Here is an 18,601-nt window from a genome sequence, read left to right on the forward strand (position 1 = left end):
GGCCACACACCGGTGCTCGCGCAAACCCGATACTCAACGCGGCGACGCGGCGTTCTTAAGTGGGGGGCCGAATTCTGTGCGCTGTATTTACACAACTGGGTCCCTCGCGGCTGCCCGGACAGCAAATGGCCGCGGCTCCGACATAAACGCCACGGAGCGCACTCCCGTATGCGGCCCCAGCGACGTCGCGAGCACGCGCGACGCTCCTCGCAACAAAGCTGGGTCCCTCACGCCCGGGGCCCCGGCCCTCCCCCACACCCTCGGAGGATCGCCCGCGCGACTAAGTCCGGTTTCTATTATTATTCTTCTTATGATATAGGAATAATAATAATAATAATAATTACAACGCCGGCCCATAGGGCCTGGCATGGATTAACGGGGCAAGGTGACTAAGGCGAGAGGGCCCGCCCCCCTCACGCTGACGCCTCACCACGAAAGAGTCACAACCTCCGAAACTACAACCTCCAAGTCCTAGGCCGCTCTTCAAAGTCCACTACATCCAAGCCTGCACACCTAGCATATCGAGCTAGGGAAACGCCACGTTATAGTAGTGGAGCACTGCCAGTTCGTGCAAACCGAGGAGCCATGGCGCTCCTCTTCGAGCCTTGGATCTTGAGCCTTGTCTTGAACCTTGGACCTCGCCACTAAATCGGACTTCTGCACCACGACCTTTCTAGTTTGCAGCGGGCATAAGCCCGCAATTGCCACTAAGGGCAATTACCGTGGGATCACCAATCGGTTTCGCACCAATCTTTCGCCTTTTGCATAATTGGGCTTTTATCCGGATTCGTACCCGGGTCCCTTCTGCCGTAAGGACGAGTCAAATCGCTAACCAGCTAGGCCGGGGGCCTGATTGTGCACACCCTCCTCCTCTGGGCCCGAGGCGGGGGGGTGGGGGTGGGGGCTGTGATGGAGGTGTGCGATGCCGCGCGGGACGTATGGTGAAGGTGTCGGGGTGGGGAGTACGGGGGCCGGCGACGAGGTTTGCTGCATGTGTACCGCCGCCGTCCTGCAGCCAAGACCTTTGTTGAAGGGCAGCGTGTGTGTGTGTTTGTGTGTAATGCACGGTATGTGTGTTTTTGTGTGTGTGTGTGTGTGTGTGTGTGTGTGTGTGTGTGCTTGAAAGGTGTGTCAGCCGTGCAGGCATTGATTGGTGCAAATTAAGCAAGGAGTGTTCACCAGCGCCATCACTAACAAAACTGATGAACGGGCTGTGTCGAGGTCGAGCGCTCATATGTTACAGGGGCGGTGTTAGTGGCCGAATTCGCTAAAATGGCGAAACGGGAGTTGACGAAATAGGCTGCCACTGCAGAATGAATGAATATAAATAAGAATGTAACACATACGCCATAAATATGACCCTATGCAATATGACCGCGCACCGAGCTGGCAGGGTTGACGAACAGCGAAAGAGGCAGCGGAAGCGTGCAGTTAACCCTGCACTGTTGTTGCTGACCTTCTGCATGCTGTCCGCAGTTTGCCACTGGCCGCGAGTCCTGGGTGCGTTTTCGGCCGACCTGTTTGACCGGGACCCCGGGCAGAGCACTCGCTCTGCCGCCGGTAGCCCTCGGGCTATCGGCAACGGGACCGACCTTGGTCAACAGAGGCAAACGCTAGGCCCGACTCGATGTGCCTGGCACCACGCAAATGTCGCTCGTGTGTCGCATTGCATTCTCTTGCCTGGCAGCAAACGCCACAGCTGCCAGGCAGAATGGGCACACGCTAATGATAAGAGCTCCAGGTCTCGCATGGCCAATACGGGGACACTACTGACGCGCCGAAACCAACACTTGTCATGGTCCGACTCCGGCGCGCGCGAAAACCTCTACGACACCCACGACGCATCTGCTTCTTCCAAGCAACACAGCAACACTAAGACAACGACTCTCCACGACCTAGAGGGCTGGGAAGCGACAGTCGATTTAAACCTCTCGCAATTTGGTCCGCTCAACACAACTAACGGCCCCCATTATGCATGCGATACGCATCCAATGAAGAAAACAGCACACGGACACACCCTGCGTTGCCCCGCACAAGCAGTCAACACGTGGGACAATCCGGGCCGAGCTCTCGAACACTTGCACTGGCCTCAAACCACCTCGCTCTCACAACTTCACACAAACCATTTACTCAATCAAAGACACCACACAATGGGCAGTAGCCCAAGCCGCGTGCTTGGAACGAGCGTTCCAAGCGAAACCATAGAACAAGTTCTTAACGAGGGCTACGATAAAGACCCTCACACGCGCATTCTGATCAACTCACACCCTATTGACGCCAATATAGCGGCTGTGATCAAGGCCGGAGCTGGCGCACTCGATGAGGACCTAACCATGCCTGCGGAGGCGGAGGAGGGCCTCTTTGCAGGCGCGCGATTCCTCAATAGCGATAACGGGGAGGCTACCAACCAGCACTACAAACCGCTAAGCGACGGCCTGGGCGCCATGTTGCTCTGCGTCGGGGGATGCCCCACACGCCTCCTTCGCGCCAGTGGGCCCAACGCAAAGGCTGAGCACACCTGGAACATCCACCTGAGTGCGGCTGGACCGACCGCTCCTGGACGTGGCCGCGGCCGAGAAGCGGCCGCTGGCCGCAGCCCAGACCTGCAAGCACTGAGCGGATCACTGGGCCGGGAGCTAAAGCAGCGGGGCGCCATTGACGTTCAGGTAACTCGTAAACAACATGGCTATGGCAACACACCGAACGCGATAGGAGGTCACTTGGGCGAAGCCACCCGGACAATTGCTGGATTTGCGCACTCGCGAAACCGCCCACACGGCCCCGCACTGACCCGATGGCCCACATATCCACAAACGCACCAACAGGTCACAGTGGGCACCCCTAAGGAGGAGGCTGGAGGGCACAGCGTCACCATCACGGCCTATGGACGCGACCGCACGCTAGCCGCAGCCGTCCTGCAACTGGTCGGCTCCCGCCCGGCCAGCCTGTTCCACCAGGACAACCCACTGCACGGCGCCGTGCTCAACTTCCGCGCGCTGCACGGCAACACCATCACGGACGGTGACACACAGGTGCTTGTGGTCATGCGGGAGGTGGAGGGCGCGGAGGCGGACTACCAAACCGTGAACATGCTGAAGCGTGCGGGAGAGGCCACCGTGCGCAAGCTCCTTAGCAGTAAGTCGAGGAAAGGGCACAGGGCAGCACAGCACCCGTCTGAAAAAGGATGGCCGGGCAGTACACCCCCCATCACGCAGAGCAACCACCACACTGCCGCAACACTAGCAAGCACCCGTCCACCACAACACTCACGCCCCAACGCGCCCCCAAACTCCCACCGCACGGCCGACAGCAACACAACCCTTAACTCACCAACACTACCAGCACGCAGGCAGCTGACCAGCTCTGCAGCCCGACCACCAACCATGCAGCTAGCACACCACGACCAAACGCCTGTGCCCCCGCCACTGCCAACCCCACCCACAGGCGCCCAGACCCTTGGCGACCTGCGGCGCCGCCTGCTCAACTACCACGGCAGCATCCTCTGGAGCATACTCAGCTGCAGCGTGCGCGCCTATGGCAAAAGCGCGGCAGAGCAACAGAACCTGCGGCAAGGGCACTGCCCCGCGCCGCTGTTCAAGTACGTGGTGGCCCTCAACTTCAACACCGGCCACCAGGCCAAAGTGCTGCAGCTGGCCCGCCACATCATGCTCGGCGTGCGCAGCGAGACCACTGTCCTGATGTCTGCGCTGCCCTTCCCGCCCCCTGCTGCTGAGCTAAGGGCCGAGGACACCCACATCGTCCTCCTGCGCAACGAGACCTTCGCAGCTGCCGTCCGCCCCTCGGAGCTGCTACAGGTGCTCCAGGCACTGCGCACCAGGGTAAGCGAGGGCGCCCAAATCCAACCTGGGATCGCCACAAGTAACAACATGCCAAACCGCACGAACATGCGCACTCCCGCGCCCCCTCACCGTAACCAACCGCACGAACTAAACACGCCAACACCGAGCGCCACCACAAACCGACCCATACCCTCACCCCCCCCCTTACCTGCTTCCCCACACCACACAGGCAGCTGAGCAGGACTCCGCCTGCCAGGCATTCGCGCGGGAGATCCTCCAGAAACCGGAGCTCCTGCTAGTCTCCCCCAGCGACGACCCCGACGCCGGTGTCCAGCTACAGGAGGAAGAGGACGACTGTGGCTTCACGCCCTCAAACCGCAGCAGCTCGCGCACTGCGCCGGCGCCCCAGGCGCACCCCCGCTCCCGCATCGCGCCCGGCCTCCAGGAGGCTCACACCCGCGCGAAGCAGGCTGACGGCGGCTGCACCGGCCGCCGCGCACTCGTCCTCAACAGCAGCCGCGATGAGTTCATTACACTCCTCGGACCGGAGGCCGCCAGCCCCAGCAGCGTCATCACGGGCGCCCACTGGTGCTCCCGTAGGACGGGGCAGCTCTGCCCCGTGTCCCTCCACCTGGCGCGCTACGGGCAGGGCGGCATCACCTTCAAGGCCCCAGACGACAGCGCCGACCTGGCGCTGGTCTGCGCATCACCCTACGACACAGCCAGCATCTGCGCGGCAGCCTGGACCGACTCCTGCTTCAACCCCGCGGAGTACGCCTCCAACCAGCCCTCCGGCCTCTACCTTAAGGGACCGAACGGCACCATGACTCTGACGCTGGCCGGCATCATGCACCACAGCCTGGGCGGGCGGTACGTGCACACCAGCTACGACAGCCACGGCGGCGGCAGCAGCAGCAGCGCCACCACCGACCACCTGCTACAAAAGCCCACCACCACCGTCGTCGTCGCCCGCAACCTCCTGGCCGGCGAGCACTACCTCACCGGCGCGGAGCAGGCGTACAACCTCGACACGTTCAGCTTCGCCTACCAGAAGCAGACCGGCCTCATGCTCTACCACCCGCCGACCGCACTGGCACTGAAGCCCACGCGTAGGATGGGCTCGCCGGGCTTCCAAGCCCGCCACACCGGACGCCCGGGCCGCACACTGCTGACCCTGCCCACTGCCGAAGATGCCAGAGGCGCTGCTGACGGCGCCGCTGGCGGCGCCGCTAACGGCGCCGCTGGCGGCGGCGCCGCCGCCGCCGGCGGCGTCACCACGGGCATTGTCCCACCCGTGGGCACCACGCAGCGATCGCTCTCGCTCGCGCTCCAGCAGGCGTCAGCATACAGCGCGTCATGTCCCCATGCAGCGGCGCCTCATGCCCAACTCGCCTGGCCGGCATCAGCCTTTCATACCAGTCTCAGCTCACCATATACAGCAGCCAGCCAGCCTTCGCGTCAGCCCGGCCGCAGCTAGGCAGCCACCCTGGTTTGTTTTCTGCGCCGGCCTCAACGTTTTGACAACCACCATGCCGCACCCTCCTTTCTGCCGTTCTCTTTCCTCTTGTCCTCGCATGTACATACTACTCCTGGCTCATTGCGGATGCCTGGCTGTGTTCCAGGTGGGTCTCTTGGGGTTCGCGTTATCGCAGCGCATCGCAGCCTTCGCTTGGTAGTCTGCGGCCAGTCTACGCCAGCCCAGCCTCTGACAGCCGTATACACCAGCTGAGAGTCACAAGCTTTAGGACGCCGGAGTGGTGCAGCTTGGCGCGCGGTTATCTCGTCAAAGGTAATGTAGCAGTTGCGGTCGCTGCTCATGCTCACGCTTTTCTTTTTGCTTGTGCTAGCTCACTGGCCTCGGCTCTACAACGTCATGTTCGCTTGTGCGTGTTGCGTATTTTCAAGCATGTCAATGTATGTTTATGAATAGCTGATATGGGCCCTGGCGCGGCCTGTCCGCTTGCCGAGCTCGCGAAATGCAGCTGCATGCCCCGAAATTTTCCGCGAAGAGTTGCTATTAACCCCCGTAGAGACTCTCTAGCATCTGCCTATAGCTACTTATAGGCACGGCAACGTTGAAATATTGAGGAAATGCCTGCTTGAGAGACCTCCGTCAGCCGATTTTGCTCCGGGATACATTCCAATGCGGTATTATGTGTCTAAATAGCATGGTGAGTGAGTTTATGCCCCCTCCAGCACGCTTCCGCTCGACCGTGCCCGCACGTACCCATCGAGCCAGGGGTGCGGGGTGGCCAACTCGGCCCATGTGATCGGCAACGGCCGGCAACCGCCCCCAATTCCCAGTTGCGACCAGGCCCCGGCCCGAATTCTTTGCATAGACCAATAAGGGGCACCTCATAGAAGACCCCTGGCGCGCCGGGCGACTATATGACGGTGGCCGAAAACATGCTTGCCGACGCAAATTGGAACCTCGGCTTGGAGGCAGGGAGAGCTGCGCGATAGCAGCCTATGGACCTGTTATGTACTGAAGGTCTGAAACAGCTTTGTTCCAGGACTTCGGGGGCCTACTACAAGCAGGGAGGGGCTTCCATGCGACCAGCGAGGTGCAATTTCAAGCCGGAGTTCAAAAGCAAGACTGCGCAATAGCAGCCGCCGACGCCGCTTTGATATTTGGCATGTTACAATCAATGTGGGCGCATAAAACAAGTGGGGCCGGTTCAGGACGACCTTGCCGGACGTCGCCAACTTCGCGCCCCCCTGTGCCGGCTGTGTTTAGCCGCTGGGCACTGTGCCCCTCTCATTCCCCGCAACCGGCACGAAGCCATCCCCGCGCACCCGGCTGATGCGTCTGGAGCTTGTTGGTTACATAATGGATTCACAGTGCTGGCTTGCTAAGTTGAGCGCCCAAACACATGTGCCAAACCAGGTCCGTTGCTTGCGTGCCCTGCGCAGCTGTGCGCAGCAGGGGTGCCTGGGCGCCTTGCCCATGCTGCATTACATGCTTGTAGTGCTTTTCACTCGTTGCAGGCGGCCAGGCGCCCTTTGCATGCATCCACACACATTGCTCTAACACACTCCCATACATCTGCATTGCTTGCCCTGTAACCTCTCCATTCCCTCCAGCGCCTCCCCACCTCGAACGTGGCACACCCTTACGCCTCACTCACTCCTCAGACCACATCGTGCGTCATTTGCACTAGGTTACTACTGCAATGAAAAGCATGCATGGCACTTTGATTAGAATCCGGGGCACAATCAGCGCGTACATGTACATACATGGTCAGGCTACGGCGGACACAGCCCACAACACCAGTTCACGGTTGCATTCCAGATGTACAGAGGGGCCACTAGTACGCCGCGTGCAAATATGGCAGCAGACATTTACAGCTGCGTAAAAGAAATCACGTCAAAATCACGTGCGCACCCCCGCCATAAAGACGTGCGCCACCCCTGCTTGTCATGCACTCACTGCAGCGGTTGATTCATGCCAGACCCGACCAAGTACTAGTCGACATCATATCGCGTACAGTGCACCACTATGTGACTTATTCATGATGTATGTGCGCATACCACATTCCGGCTCCTGCGTCACATCCCGCGTCACACAATTGCTTAGGTTGCGTGTGCAGCTGCTCGGGCACCGGCTCCGGCGTTGCCGCCATGAGCACGTCGCCAGGTCCGTCAACATCCATGGGCTGCGTTTGCGTGTCCTGTCGGCCCGTTCTATCCCCGCCCCCGCCCCGTCCACGGCCCCGCCCTCGGCCCACGCTGGCCGCTGGTGCTGGTGCCGCCGCGTCCTTGTTGGCAGCGGGCTGTCCCCGGCCCCTGCCCCTGCCCCTGCCGCAGCCCCAACTGTGCTTCTTGCCACCATGCTTCGACATACTGCACACCAGGACCTGTAGAGGGGGGGCAGGAGGCCAAACAAACGTCAACCCAGTTGAAGGAACACCGGAAACCAGGCGCGAACGAGCACCCCGCACCTACGCCACAGTCTTTCATAGCACTCGCCCGCGCTCCGGACAGGACAATACAACTTAACACTTGCTACAATATGGTAGATGCCTATTTGGACAGTGTAACGGAAAAAGGGCTTCCCCTGCACGCAAATGCACACATGCATCGTGCATGTCTCCCAACATCCTAGTATCGAAGACCCTGACCCCTGGGACATCTCATTCTTAGCCTTGTCAGCAGATATGGCGCACCTGGCAGCCGCGGGCTGCAGCTCCAGCTGATCCCGCGCATTGAAATTCTACGCCACAGAGTTGTATACGCGTTGGCGCCGCTGCATGTTGCGTGCCTGGCTCATACGCTACCATATGTATCTGAGATGCCTATTCGGGGGTTGTGCAAGCTTCCGTGTGTGTCCTGACCCGAATGCGCATTTGATTTGTCGCGTTGACACCACATATTGTTATGAGATGCAGCCCATCCTACTTATGCAGGCCCCAGTAGGACATTTCCATTATCCCGGCAACTTAGCATGAGGCCGGCGTCGCACCGGCAGCAGTAGCGCCAAGCAGAGTGTTAGGCCCCGCCCGTGACCAGGTAATGGCTCCATCTAGTCTATATGATTACATGGAGGGCTCCTGGCGCGCCGGGCGCTCCAAAAAGGGAAAGGCTGCAGAATTGCTTGGTGAATTTCAAACGTCGGTCAAAGGCCAGTAAACTAGTCGCCCGGCGCGCCAGGGGTCTTCTATGAGGTGCCCCTTATTGGTCTATGCAAAGAAATCGGGCCGGGGCCTGGTCGCAACTGGGAATTGGGGGCGGTTGCCGGCCGTTGCCGATCACATGGGCCGAGTTGGCCACCCCGCACCCCTGCATCGAGCTCGCTGGCTGGCTGGCCAAACCCCGTCCATTTCGACCGCAGGCGAGCGCGGACCGCCCTGCCACTCAACCAGCAAGTCAATGCTATGTATGAGAAGTGTCTGAGAGCGCGGGGAAGTCAGGGGTGACATTTTTGCCGTATCTGCCCCCTAGACCCCCCGCACGGAAAGGGCCGTACGCTCCCTACCGTTCCAGCCCCTATTAAACCGATCGGTATGGGGGCGGTAACCGGGCGGTCACCCTGATAAACCGATGGTCAGCGTCGGTCAGCATCGGTTACGATTGGTAGGGGTTGGCCGCAAGGTAAAACATCGGTTAACGTTGGTAAAATGGTCACTTCCCGGTAACCCATTGGTATTTGGCTCCTCCCCAGCCCTTGTCCAGGCCCTTGTCCAGGCTCTGCCCAGGCTCGCTCAGCCCCCACCCAGATGCCGCCCAGGCCCGCCCAGCTGCCGCCCAGGGCCGCCCAGCTGCCGCCCAGGGCCGCCCAGCTGCCGCCCAGGCCTGCCCATCTGCCACCCAGGCCCACCCAGCCTGGCCAGGGCCTGCCCCCAGAGTAGACGCGTGCAGCTCTGGCCGCGGCCGTGCCTTTGGCCATGGCGGCTGGGGGTGTTAGGCTAGCAGACCACGTTGGGAACATAGGGGCGAGAAGTCTGGGGCCAGGCCTGTGGGATCCTTGGGGCAACCTCGCACCTGCCGCGCCCCTGAACCCCCCAGTAAAACTCAGGCAGTCGCTGACGGCCAAGCTGAGACCGCCGCACTTCCTGAGCTGTAAACTTACTTTAGTAATGTAGTTGCATGTAGTGTATGCTTCCCGGGCATAGGAATGCAGCTGAGCAGCTGGCTGTGTCGACCGAGGCAGCAATGAACCCCACCGGTCACTGCTGTCACTGGTGCATGGCTTTAGCGGTTGATATCAGTAGTCTGTTATGCACTCAGAGTACTTGTCGCAGAAGTTCGGGCTTTTCGGGTGTCTTAGGGAAAGTGGTCGCGCGTCCCCCGGCCGGGGGACGCAAACCCATGTTCGTCAACTCGTCGAGTTGTGTATTTGAACTTGGCCACAAAGTGCATATTGACTAATGCCTATATAAATCAATCAACCCCAACACCTAACGCCGTCCAGGAGTGCAGAGTACTTTACATCACCGGGTTGAGGCCGTTGTCTCCATCTTACATCCTTCCTAGTACACTAAGTTAGAAGCTGACATCTTTCCCAGTACAAAACACAATGTTGCCCGGGGCCCTGCTGGCTTGCCATGCAATGTCGGCGGCATGGGGCATTTCAGGAGTTCACTTCATTTCTCTGCAGTCTGCGTTCATGCATATGCCTCTATCATACATAAACTAAAGCAAGCTATACAATGAACCAACCATTATTCACGTCGCTCTTATTCTGGGACGACTACTGTGCTTGAGCGGTGGATGCCTTGTCGACTATATGCAGCGACAGTATCAAAACAATGCAAAACATGAATGTAGTAATGAAGCTGGCTCATGATAACGAGCTGGCATAACAAGCTCGCCAGTCAACAAAGGCAACCGCGCGTTGACCGGGGCTTTTCCAGTCTGCAAAGGGCCCGGCGTAGTACCATGTGATTGCTGGCTCGGGTAACATGTGCATTGCACTGAGACAATGCCAGGAGTTTGTTTTGTGGACAGAATGTGTGGGTCCACAAGTCAACATTCGCGCCGCTTGACGCCCGCAGGTCGCTGAGCCAGGCGCAATGGCGTACATTAGCTCCAGGTCCGCCGTGCGCGGGCCTGTTTTCGTGGTGTCAAGGTTGCAGGTTGGGCTATACCCCTTAACTAATCGACTTCATGATAACACCAACCGATATATGTTTAAGATTATACGATATCTCGCTGCGAACACGCGCGGATACCAGCTTGGAAGCACTCTGTTGAGAGCTGTCGGGAAAATCGGAGCTTTGAGCCCCAAAATGGCCCTCCTACGGGTCCTTATCATGTTAATGATAAGCCTCACAAACAAGTTCCCGCTGGAAAGCCCCCGGTCGTCGACTGGACCCATCCACCCTCCTGGAGTCTCTCGGGCTCTCGTAGACCTATGGTCTCGATCTCGTGAGCTGTCTCAGACAACAGGAATCGGTGGAGGGGACCCATCGGCCGAGCTCCAGCGGAACTGGCAAGAAATGGCGCCATTATCCTCAATTTCTCCCCCGGAAGCCCCTCACGACTCCCAAGACTGCCTGCTAGCGAATGCAGAATATCAGGAAGTCAAACATGTAAACCGTTCCAGCGAAGCAAGGGACCAAGAACCGAGACCCAGCCTTGACATACCGTGGGAATCCCTCCCAACACCCACGAATAACCACCAGTATATCAAACGTGATAAGCAACCTACAGCAGAACACTCACACGAGACAGAACGCCCTCTGAACAAGCTTCCGACATTTTGGCAGCAATACTCAAGAAAGCCTGATATACACTACCAAAACCACTCGGATAAACAACAAAACAAGAAAGAAACCTGCACCGCCAAAGCCTTCCCCAGCGACCTGCCCTCCCAGACACAAACAAACTACATGGAACACTCATCAGATACGCCCAGACAAGAAGAATACCAATTAGGTAGAACAAACCGAACAAAGGTTAAATACCGACACGCGACTGACCCCCTCACGGGGCCCATCGATAATCAATCGAAAGAAGGAGCACTACCACTACATTACAATAGAATATGGCACCCTCCAAAACTCGTTGAGAGCCAATGCAAATCTACGCCGCGGACACTACACCTGGGACGAAGCACAGCTCTTATACAAACAAAAATGACACCCCCAAGCTTTGCTAGTGCCTCACTTAACAATACTCGCTGCTATGGCCAAAGCCTATGCCTGCGGTCCCTACACTCGGCGTCCGCCCAGCGGATCGCCAGCGCAAGCCAACACTGCGAACCATTTAGCGCCTACAAGACCTCAAACACCTCACAACGCCTATCCGCGCTTCCAATGCAATCAATAGGGACGCATGGCATCACGCAAGCGAGCTGCGCCGCGCCACCCGACACGCCGGGCAAGCAGCACCCCCTGCGTGTCGCCTTCGACGTGCTGCAGCTCGAGGCATGGTACAGGCTGGCCAGTGCGCGCGCGCCCTGCATCACCACAAAGGCTGGGCCCGCCGTGGCCGCGGCAATGGACACCGATGACGAGGAGGGAGCCGGTGAGACGGGGCAATCAACACCCCCTACTCAGCCCCAACGCAGCAACCACCCACCTGTGTATCCTGATGCCGACAAAGCAAATCTGTGCCCCACCTGTCTGCAACCACAACCTGTACCTAATCCTGCCCAAATTGTACCACACCGGTCACCATGCAGCCTAAATCTACCTAGCGACACCTGCGACGCCATACGCACGGGACCTGGACCCCTCCGGCTGGGCTCACCCAAAGGAGGACTGCACACTCGCGTGGATGGCGCCGGGAAGCTGGGCCAGCAAAACACCGGTACGACGCCAAGGGCCTTGGAAGCTATGAACAGCATATTGCGGGAAAACACCACTACGCCCTGCTGTGAGCTAGATAGCAACCACAGGACGACAGGGTGTGCTCATAGTACGGAAGGAGATGATAGAGCCGATGGATGGGGGCCGAGGAGCTCTACAACCCACACGGCTGCCAGCAACAAGGACAATGCGGAGCAAACCCGCTGCCGGAAAGAGAGAGAGCAGAGGATGTGGTATGAGACTGCCGATAGATCTGAGCGGTGCACGCACAGTGCGGCTACAATTTTCAGCAACATGGGCGTAGACGCCGATGGGTATCGCTCGCCTGAGAGCCTCGAACTGCAGAGAGATAGCTTTTCTAAATGTATCGGATTTAATGCCTGCTGGCGCCAACTGCAGGACAAGATGGAGGATGCTATGGGCCCTAGGATAGCAGCGAGCAATATAGGTGAGGACATAAGTAGTGGGAGCTATGCGCACGCGGAGAGTAGCAAGACCGCCGACGCAGCGGTCACCTATGGTAAAGTGGCAAGAGACGAAGAACTCAACGCGGGGAACGACGGACTCCCGGAGCGAGACAACGCGGCGCACGCCGAACAAGCAAACTGCAACACATTTGCCTGTACCGTCCTCTGCCACCACAACACCGCCTACAGCGGCGACCCCAGCCTCTGGTGCCAGATAATGGGACCATACCCCATCACACAGCTGCTACTGAACAACGAAACAGACACACTCATAACGACAGCCAGCTATGTCTCTGCTCACACCGCCAGCACACTTCTCTGGGTCACCGTAGGCATATTCCACGGAACCTGTACACTCCTGCGCCACACCGTCGCCTGGCTGCGAATCCTCCTCGCACACACACTATCCTACTCGGCCACCAGCGCTGGGCAGCTAGGCCTGAGCGGCTGGCAAGTCACGTCGCAGGCATCACTATGGATCCCCACGCTCATCCTAACTATCGCCGGCGTTGCGCAACTCAACCACGCATCACGCAACCTGCTAGCTCACCCCACACCAGCACGGGCGAAAAACCTGATTTTCACCGTCCCTGCAGCCTTTCTTCTAGCCCAGCCTTTAATCCTCCTGATCATGACATACCAGCACACCACAACCATCATTACGCTACTAGCGACAACGTGCGCGGTATACAGCATTATCAAAACAACGCGCGGCGCGATACCTGCAATCCTGGGGCTTCCGCTATATGGGCTTGGCCGCGGGATAATCCTGAAACCTACCTTCTCTATATGCACATTGACCACTATCATCCTGCTCCTCATGAACCTACAAACCACTGCCCACTCCCCCCAACTAGCACCAGTTACGACCCCGTTGGCCCTGCAACTCCTCCCTCACGTCCCTGGCCCGCCAAGCCTCAACATCACCACCGTCACCACCACCCTACTCCTATCCCAAACACACGCACACCCTCACGACGCAACGATCAACCTTATCACCAACCTTGCGGCCTACTCGCACATCATGAGTAGCAACCCAATGACTCTACAAATCGGCACGCAGCCTGGACAACAGCAACCCGATTTAACGTCACCCTCACATCCGCTACGAGGCGGAAATAACACAGAGCGGACCACTACACCAGCAGTCGAAAACGGGCATATCCCAGTACCACTAAGCTGGCCCAGACAAATACCAAGCACATACTTCCGCGAACAACAACACCTCAATTTCTGTACGATACACGCTATCAACAACATGCTGGGAGCACCGTGGCTAAGGGCCCATGCCGTGCTTGCTTTCTGCCAAGTCGTGCACACTGCGCTGGCCGACACACCCGAACTACAAGCGACCTGGGGCCATCACTTCAAACACAATGGGCTTTTCCATGAAGCCGCCATCAACCATTACCTCCGCCACCGCCCAGCGCCAATCGACACTACGGGAACACGCCTGCTTCTACGCTTAGCCGCCCCTAACCTTGACCCAGGCCACTCTCAGGACACAATTCTAGGCCTACTCCCAGAATGCTCCCGGAACATGGGGTTTATGGTGCACGATGGGAGACACGCCTACGCAATACGCAAGGAAGAAGACAGCTGGTTTCTAGTCGAATCCTTTGTACACATTGGGCGTAAACCTATGACACCGGACCTCTGGCAAGCAGTGAAAGGCGACATATTCTGCTTACACCCCTACCACCTAGACATGCCGCTTGACCCAAGGACATACCCAACAATTCCAAACCTACCGCCGCCGCCGCAACCACCATCACCGCCGCCCCCGAATCAAACCAAACCCAAACGAGGCCCCACCCAAAGGGCCCTCTCCACTATGTTCGCCCGACAGACTACCCAACTACCGACAAACCACAGTGCAGGAGACAACGCAGCCCCCACACCCCACCCAGGCCCCGCCGAAACTACAGTGACTCGCCCCCTCACCCAAGCCACCCTCAATATTACCCGAAGGGAGGCGACTGAACCAGCGCGAACGCAGAACGAACGCCCCGCCACCCCCGACAGTGCAGCACGGCCCACCCGCCGCCCACGCCATGACAACCAGCTCGACCTGGAGCCCACAAGCCCCACACGCGCGAACACCACAACTAGACCGAGGGCCAATGCGAACATGCATGCACCGAACACCAATCCCACACAACCAACGGCCAATAATACAACACAACCAACGTGGGCGCAAGTCGTTGCTACGCATGCCGAAGCGGCAGGAAATGCACTCCGGACAGTTGGCCGGATCACAACACAAGCACCCCACCAAAGGCCAGAGACCCCGCCAAGCGCCGCACGACCCACACAGCGCCCACGCGCTGACCCACCCGACAGCCCGACAACGCACCAAACAGTTAATCCCAACACCCCACGACGCACACCGCCTGGCCCTACACCAGACCCTGGCGCTGGCGCCCAAGACAACACTGACACACGCCCTGACAACACAACTTGGCTACACATCGCCACACATAACGTACGCGGGCTGGGCACAAACCTTCTTTCCACCATATGCCACCTACGCGAATGGAATGCAGACATCGTGATTCTTACCGAAACCAAGCTGGGCCCACGCACACGCTGGCTAAAGGACGCCCTAAGGCAAGAGAAGCTATCATACCGCACTTTCACGTCCACAAAACCAGGGACTGAACAGTATAAACGCCGCTCCGCCGGCGTCCTCATGGCCATCTCCAAACGCTACCACTCGGGGAGCAACGTTCACACAGCAACGATCCCACCACACCTCCACGGGTATATCGTCCATTGCACCATACGCACACCACACAGCACCCCCCTCCATATACTGGGAGTTTACGCTCCAGAAGACATGCCCACACGCCGTCGTATATACAAATACTGTGAAGAAACAATTAACACCGCCAACAAAACGGATGCACATGTTATTATTGGCGGCGACTTCAATGCAGTCCTGAATGAGGGGGACAGAACAGGGCCCCTTGATGAGGCGGACAAACACCACGCCCGCTTTGTCTCAAAGAACAAACTCAAAAGGCTTCCCGAATTCGGCGGCACAGTAAGCATGTCCTTCTACCAAACACGAGATGGGACCCCTCAACCCACCAGTCGTATAGATGACATCCTAATCTGTCAGAACATCCACTCGGCCCTCCCCACGGCAAGCCGCACACCGGCAACCCTGCAGGTGCAACCCTGCGGTGGCCTCTTCGACCACTACTCACTCCACGCCCGCGTGCCAACCTTTCCAATCCGCCTCTGGCCCTCACACACCGCAACACAAGCAGACACACAACCCCCAGAGACGCCGGGCCCGTGGCGTACTGTGGTGCTACCAATCCCTAAATCAACACTTGAAGCCGCGCGAACAAAAATCGAGCACACGCTAGCCAACCCAATCGCGACCCTCGCCAGTGCCATTCAGCCTGCCACAACAGCAATTCAACAGCATCTTGCACAACACACTTCTGGCGCCACCAACGCCTCGGAACTACAACATGCCCTTCAGACCGACCCGGCCATTCAAACACCGGACCTAGACGCCCTGGCTAACCAGCTCCTAGAGATCCTTCAAGACGGGCTTAGTATCCTAGTCGACATGTGCCCCAAAAAACCACCCACCCGCGGTGTGTTTGCACCTCGAAAAATAAATAAGCGCATCCGGGAGTCCCACAATGAGATAAAACAGCTACGCACACAGTGTGACGCACTACTCCAACAACAGCACCCATATGCTAACATCACGACGACGACGGCGCCTAACACTGGAATCCCATTGCCTGACCCAACGACAGAGCAGGATGCTGAAAATCCGCCACCCCAACAGCCACCCCCGGCGCACGACGCCACCACCACCGCAGAACCACAACGCCGGCCTCGACCTCCCCCCGCCACGCCGGCGATAGCCAACCTGACTGACAAAATAAAGAGAGCCGGAGATACGCTGCGGCAAATCCTGAAAAAGCAAACACGGCACGATATCCAGAAAGCACGAGATAGGTTCCAACATAAACTTGCCACGCGCGCCAAACAAGCCCACAAAGACATATTTTCCACACAAGAGCAAAGCAGAGGCATACCCGCGCTAATACACCCACAAAACAAGGCCCACTGTACGGATAAAGCCTCCATCCTTGATGCAATCCATGCCTACTTCCAGGGCCAGGGAGCCAGTATCACAGGACCACGCAGTGGTAAATATAAACCCGAAGATCGAACGCAAGTGTACCCATTCGACCCCAGCCTCAGGGCCAGCTCCCCTGACACGTTCACCCTACACAGCCCCATTTCACCGCTGGCCCACACGCTGCTCCCTAGCATTGCCGACAGCGCTAACTTTGACACGTGTATCGATCACCTAAGTCGCAACAAATCCCCCGGGCCAGACGGTATCCCCAATGAACTACTCCGCGCCCTACCCGCCCCTATGCGCACAACCGTGCACAACCTCCTCACTCTTATGTGGGTCCGAGCCCATACGCCCACCTCCTGGACCGCCAGTGAAACGGTCTTACTCCCCAAACCAGGCGACTCGCTCTTACTAAAGAACTACCGACCCATCGCGCTAGCCAATACCACGTACAAACTATGGACCAGCCTTATCACCGTGGCTATTTCGGATATTTCACAAGACCTAGACATTTTCAGCGAAACACAAGAGGGGTTCCTTCGCTACAGGAACACCGAGCGGCAAACCCTCAACCTAGTACACGCACTTGAAGACGCTGGGCTCACCAAGCAAGACATATACGTGATGTATGCGGATTTCTCCAGCGCCTTCAATACTATATCGCACGACCGCCTCCTGGAAATCATGTGGGACCTAGGAATGCCACACGACCTGATACGCGTCGTGCAAAACCTATACTCCAACGCCCGCACATACGTACGGACCGAACATGGCCTCACGGCCCCAATAAGTATAGAACGCGGCACGGTGCAAGGCGACACGCTCTCCCCCGTCCTCTTCTTAATGTTTATCGAGCCCCTAATCCGGTGGCTGCACGTTGGTGGACGCGGCTACTCATATGGCTGCTTACCACCGCACCTGAACGATCGCTATAACTGCTCGTCCGCAGCGTACGCCGACGACCTAGCGGTGCTTACAAACACCTTGAGTGACCTGCGGATACAATGCGATAAAATCCACCGCTACTCTGAATGGGCCGGACTGCAGGTTAACCACGCAAAGTGCAGAGTCACTGGTATCCTGCACCGCAGAGCCATGCAAGACAAGGGTCTGAACGGGCCCACATGCAACCGTACACTAAGATCAATGCTGGAAAACAAAATCCACATTGGCACCACAAGTATACCCTACCTTCCAGCGACGGAACCGTTCAAGTACCTCGGTGTGCAAGTCACAATGACCCTAAACTGGGGGCCCCAATTTGCGTACCTATGCAAAAATATCACGGACAAAAGCCTAAGCCTCCAAACATGTCAAGCCTCACCAGAGCAATGCCTGCGCATCATCAAATCGTGCATTCAATCCGTTGCTGCATATAGTTTCGCCGTCATGCCCTACACGGAAAACGACATACGCACACTTGACAATATGATCGCACGACTGGCCAGAACATGCTATCGCCTCAGCCGCGGGTTCCCCACGCGAGCCGTCCTAACGCCAGCAGAAATGTCTGGCCTAGGAGTCGGCTCCCTGCTCCCAATCTATGTGCAGAAAGCAACACGGGCCCTAACATTGGCCCTGAATGACCCAGGCCGCCTGGGAATGGTCACACATGGTGGGGTGAGCTTGTCTCACTCCTCCTTAAGACACGCGGGCACCTGTGCCCTGCGTAGATATTATTATTATTAATGGTCACACATGCCCTGCTTGAACTACAGACCAGAATAGCCGGCACTACAGACATGCACAAACTCCGCCATGAAAGCCACTACTATACGACACTGAAACAACTCAGCATCATGCGCGCCTATAACCTCACCCTATGGGACCACGGGGCCCCATACAAAGGGCCACCCAACACACTGCTAACCGCAATCAGCCGCAGCCCACACCCTATCTCACACCACTTGGTCCTTACCTTGACACAAGCCGGCCTTGATTTGCGAAACCTTGTAGGTAAAGAGC

At 58.0% G+C, this 18,601-nt stretch overlaps 3 protein-coding genes across 4 annotated transcripts; all 3 read left to right on the forward strand.

Annotated features, from left to right (window-relative positions):
- The first annotated feature begins 1,563 nt into the window (after positions 1-1,563).
- On the forward strand, positions 1,564-5,735 carry CHLRE_22g753547v5 (uncharacterized protein). The gene is made up of 4 exons (XM_001691126.2): positions 1,564-2,666; positions 2,826-3,135; positions 3,445-3,839; positions 4,030-5,735. The coding sequence occupies exons 1-4, from the start codon at positions 2,334-2,336 to the stop codon at positions 5,275-5,277; spliced, it is 2,286 nt and encodes a 761-aa protein (XP_001691178.2). The 5' UTR covers positions 1,564-2,333; the 3' UTR covers positions 5,278-5,735.
- A 5,038-nt stretch (positions 5,736-10,773) lies between these two features.
- CHLRE_22g753597v5 (uncharacterized protein) lies at positions 10,774-12,675 on the forward strand. 2 transcript variants are annotated; one of them, XM_043072911.1, is made up of 2 exons: positions 10,774-11,768; positions 11,926-12,675. In XM_043072911.1, exons 1-2 carry the CDS (start codon positions 11,558-11,560, stop codon positions 11,928-11,930), a joined length of 216 nt encoding a protein of 71 aa, XP_042914153.1. In that variant the 5' UTR covers positions 10,774-11,557; the 3' UTR covers positions 11,931-12,675. The 2 variants fall into 2 exon arrangements, with proteins under 2 accessions (XP_042914153.1, XP_042914154.1); XM_043072912.1 differs by having other exon boundaries at positions 10,894-11,768.
- Positions 12,676-15,883: 3,208 nt separating this feature from the next.
- Positions 15,884-16,469, forward strand: CHLRE_22g753647v5 (uncharacterized protein). The gene has a single exon (XM_043072913.1). The coding sequence runs from the start codon at positions 16,239-16,241 to the stop codon at positions 16,410-16,412; it is 174 nt and encodes a 57-aa protein (XP_042914155.1). The 5' UTR covers positions 15,884-16,238; the 3' UTR covers positions 16,413-16,469.
- Positions 16,470-18,601: the final 2,132 nt, after the last annotated feature.

Source organism: Chlamydomonas reinhardtii (genome assembly GCF_000002595.2).
Source record: "Chlamydomonas reinhardtii strain CC-503 cw92 mt+ unplaced genomic scaffold scaffold_22, whole genome shotgun sequence".
Classification (NCBI taxonomy): Eukaryota; Viridiplantae; Chlorophyta; class Chlorophyceae; order Chlamydomonadales; family Chlamydomonadaceae; genus Chlamydomonas; species Chlamydomonas reinhardtii.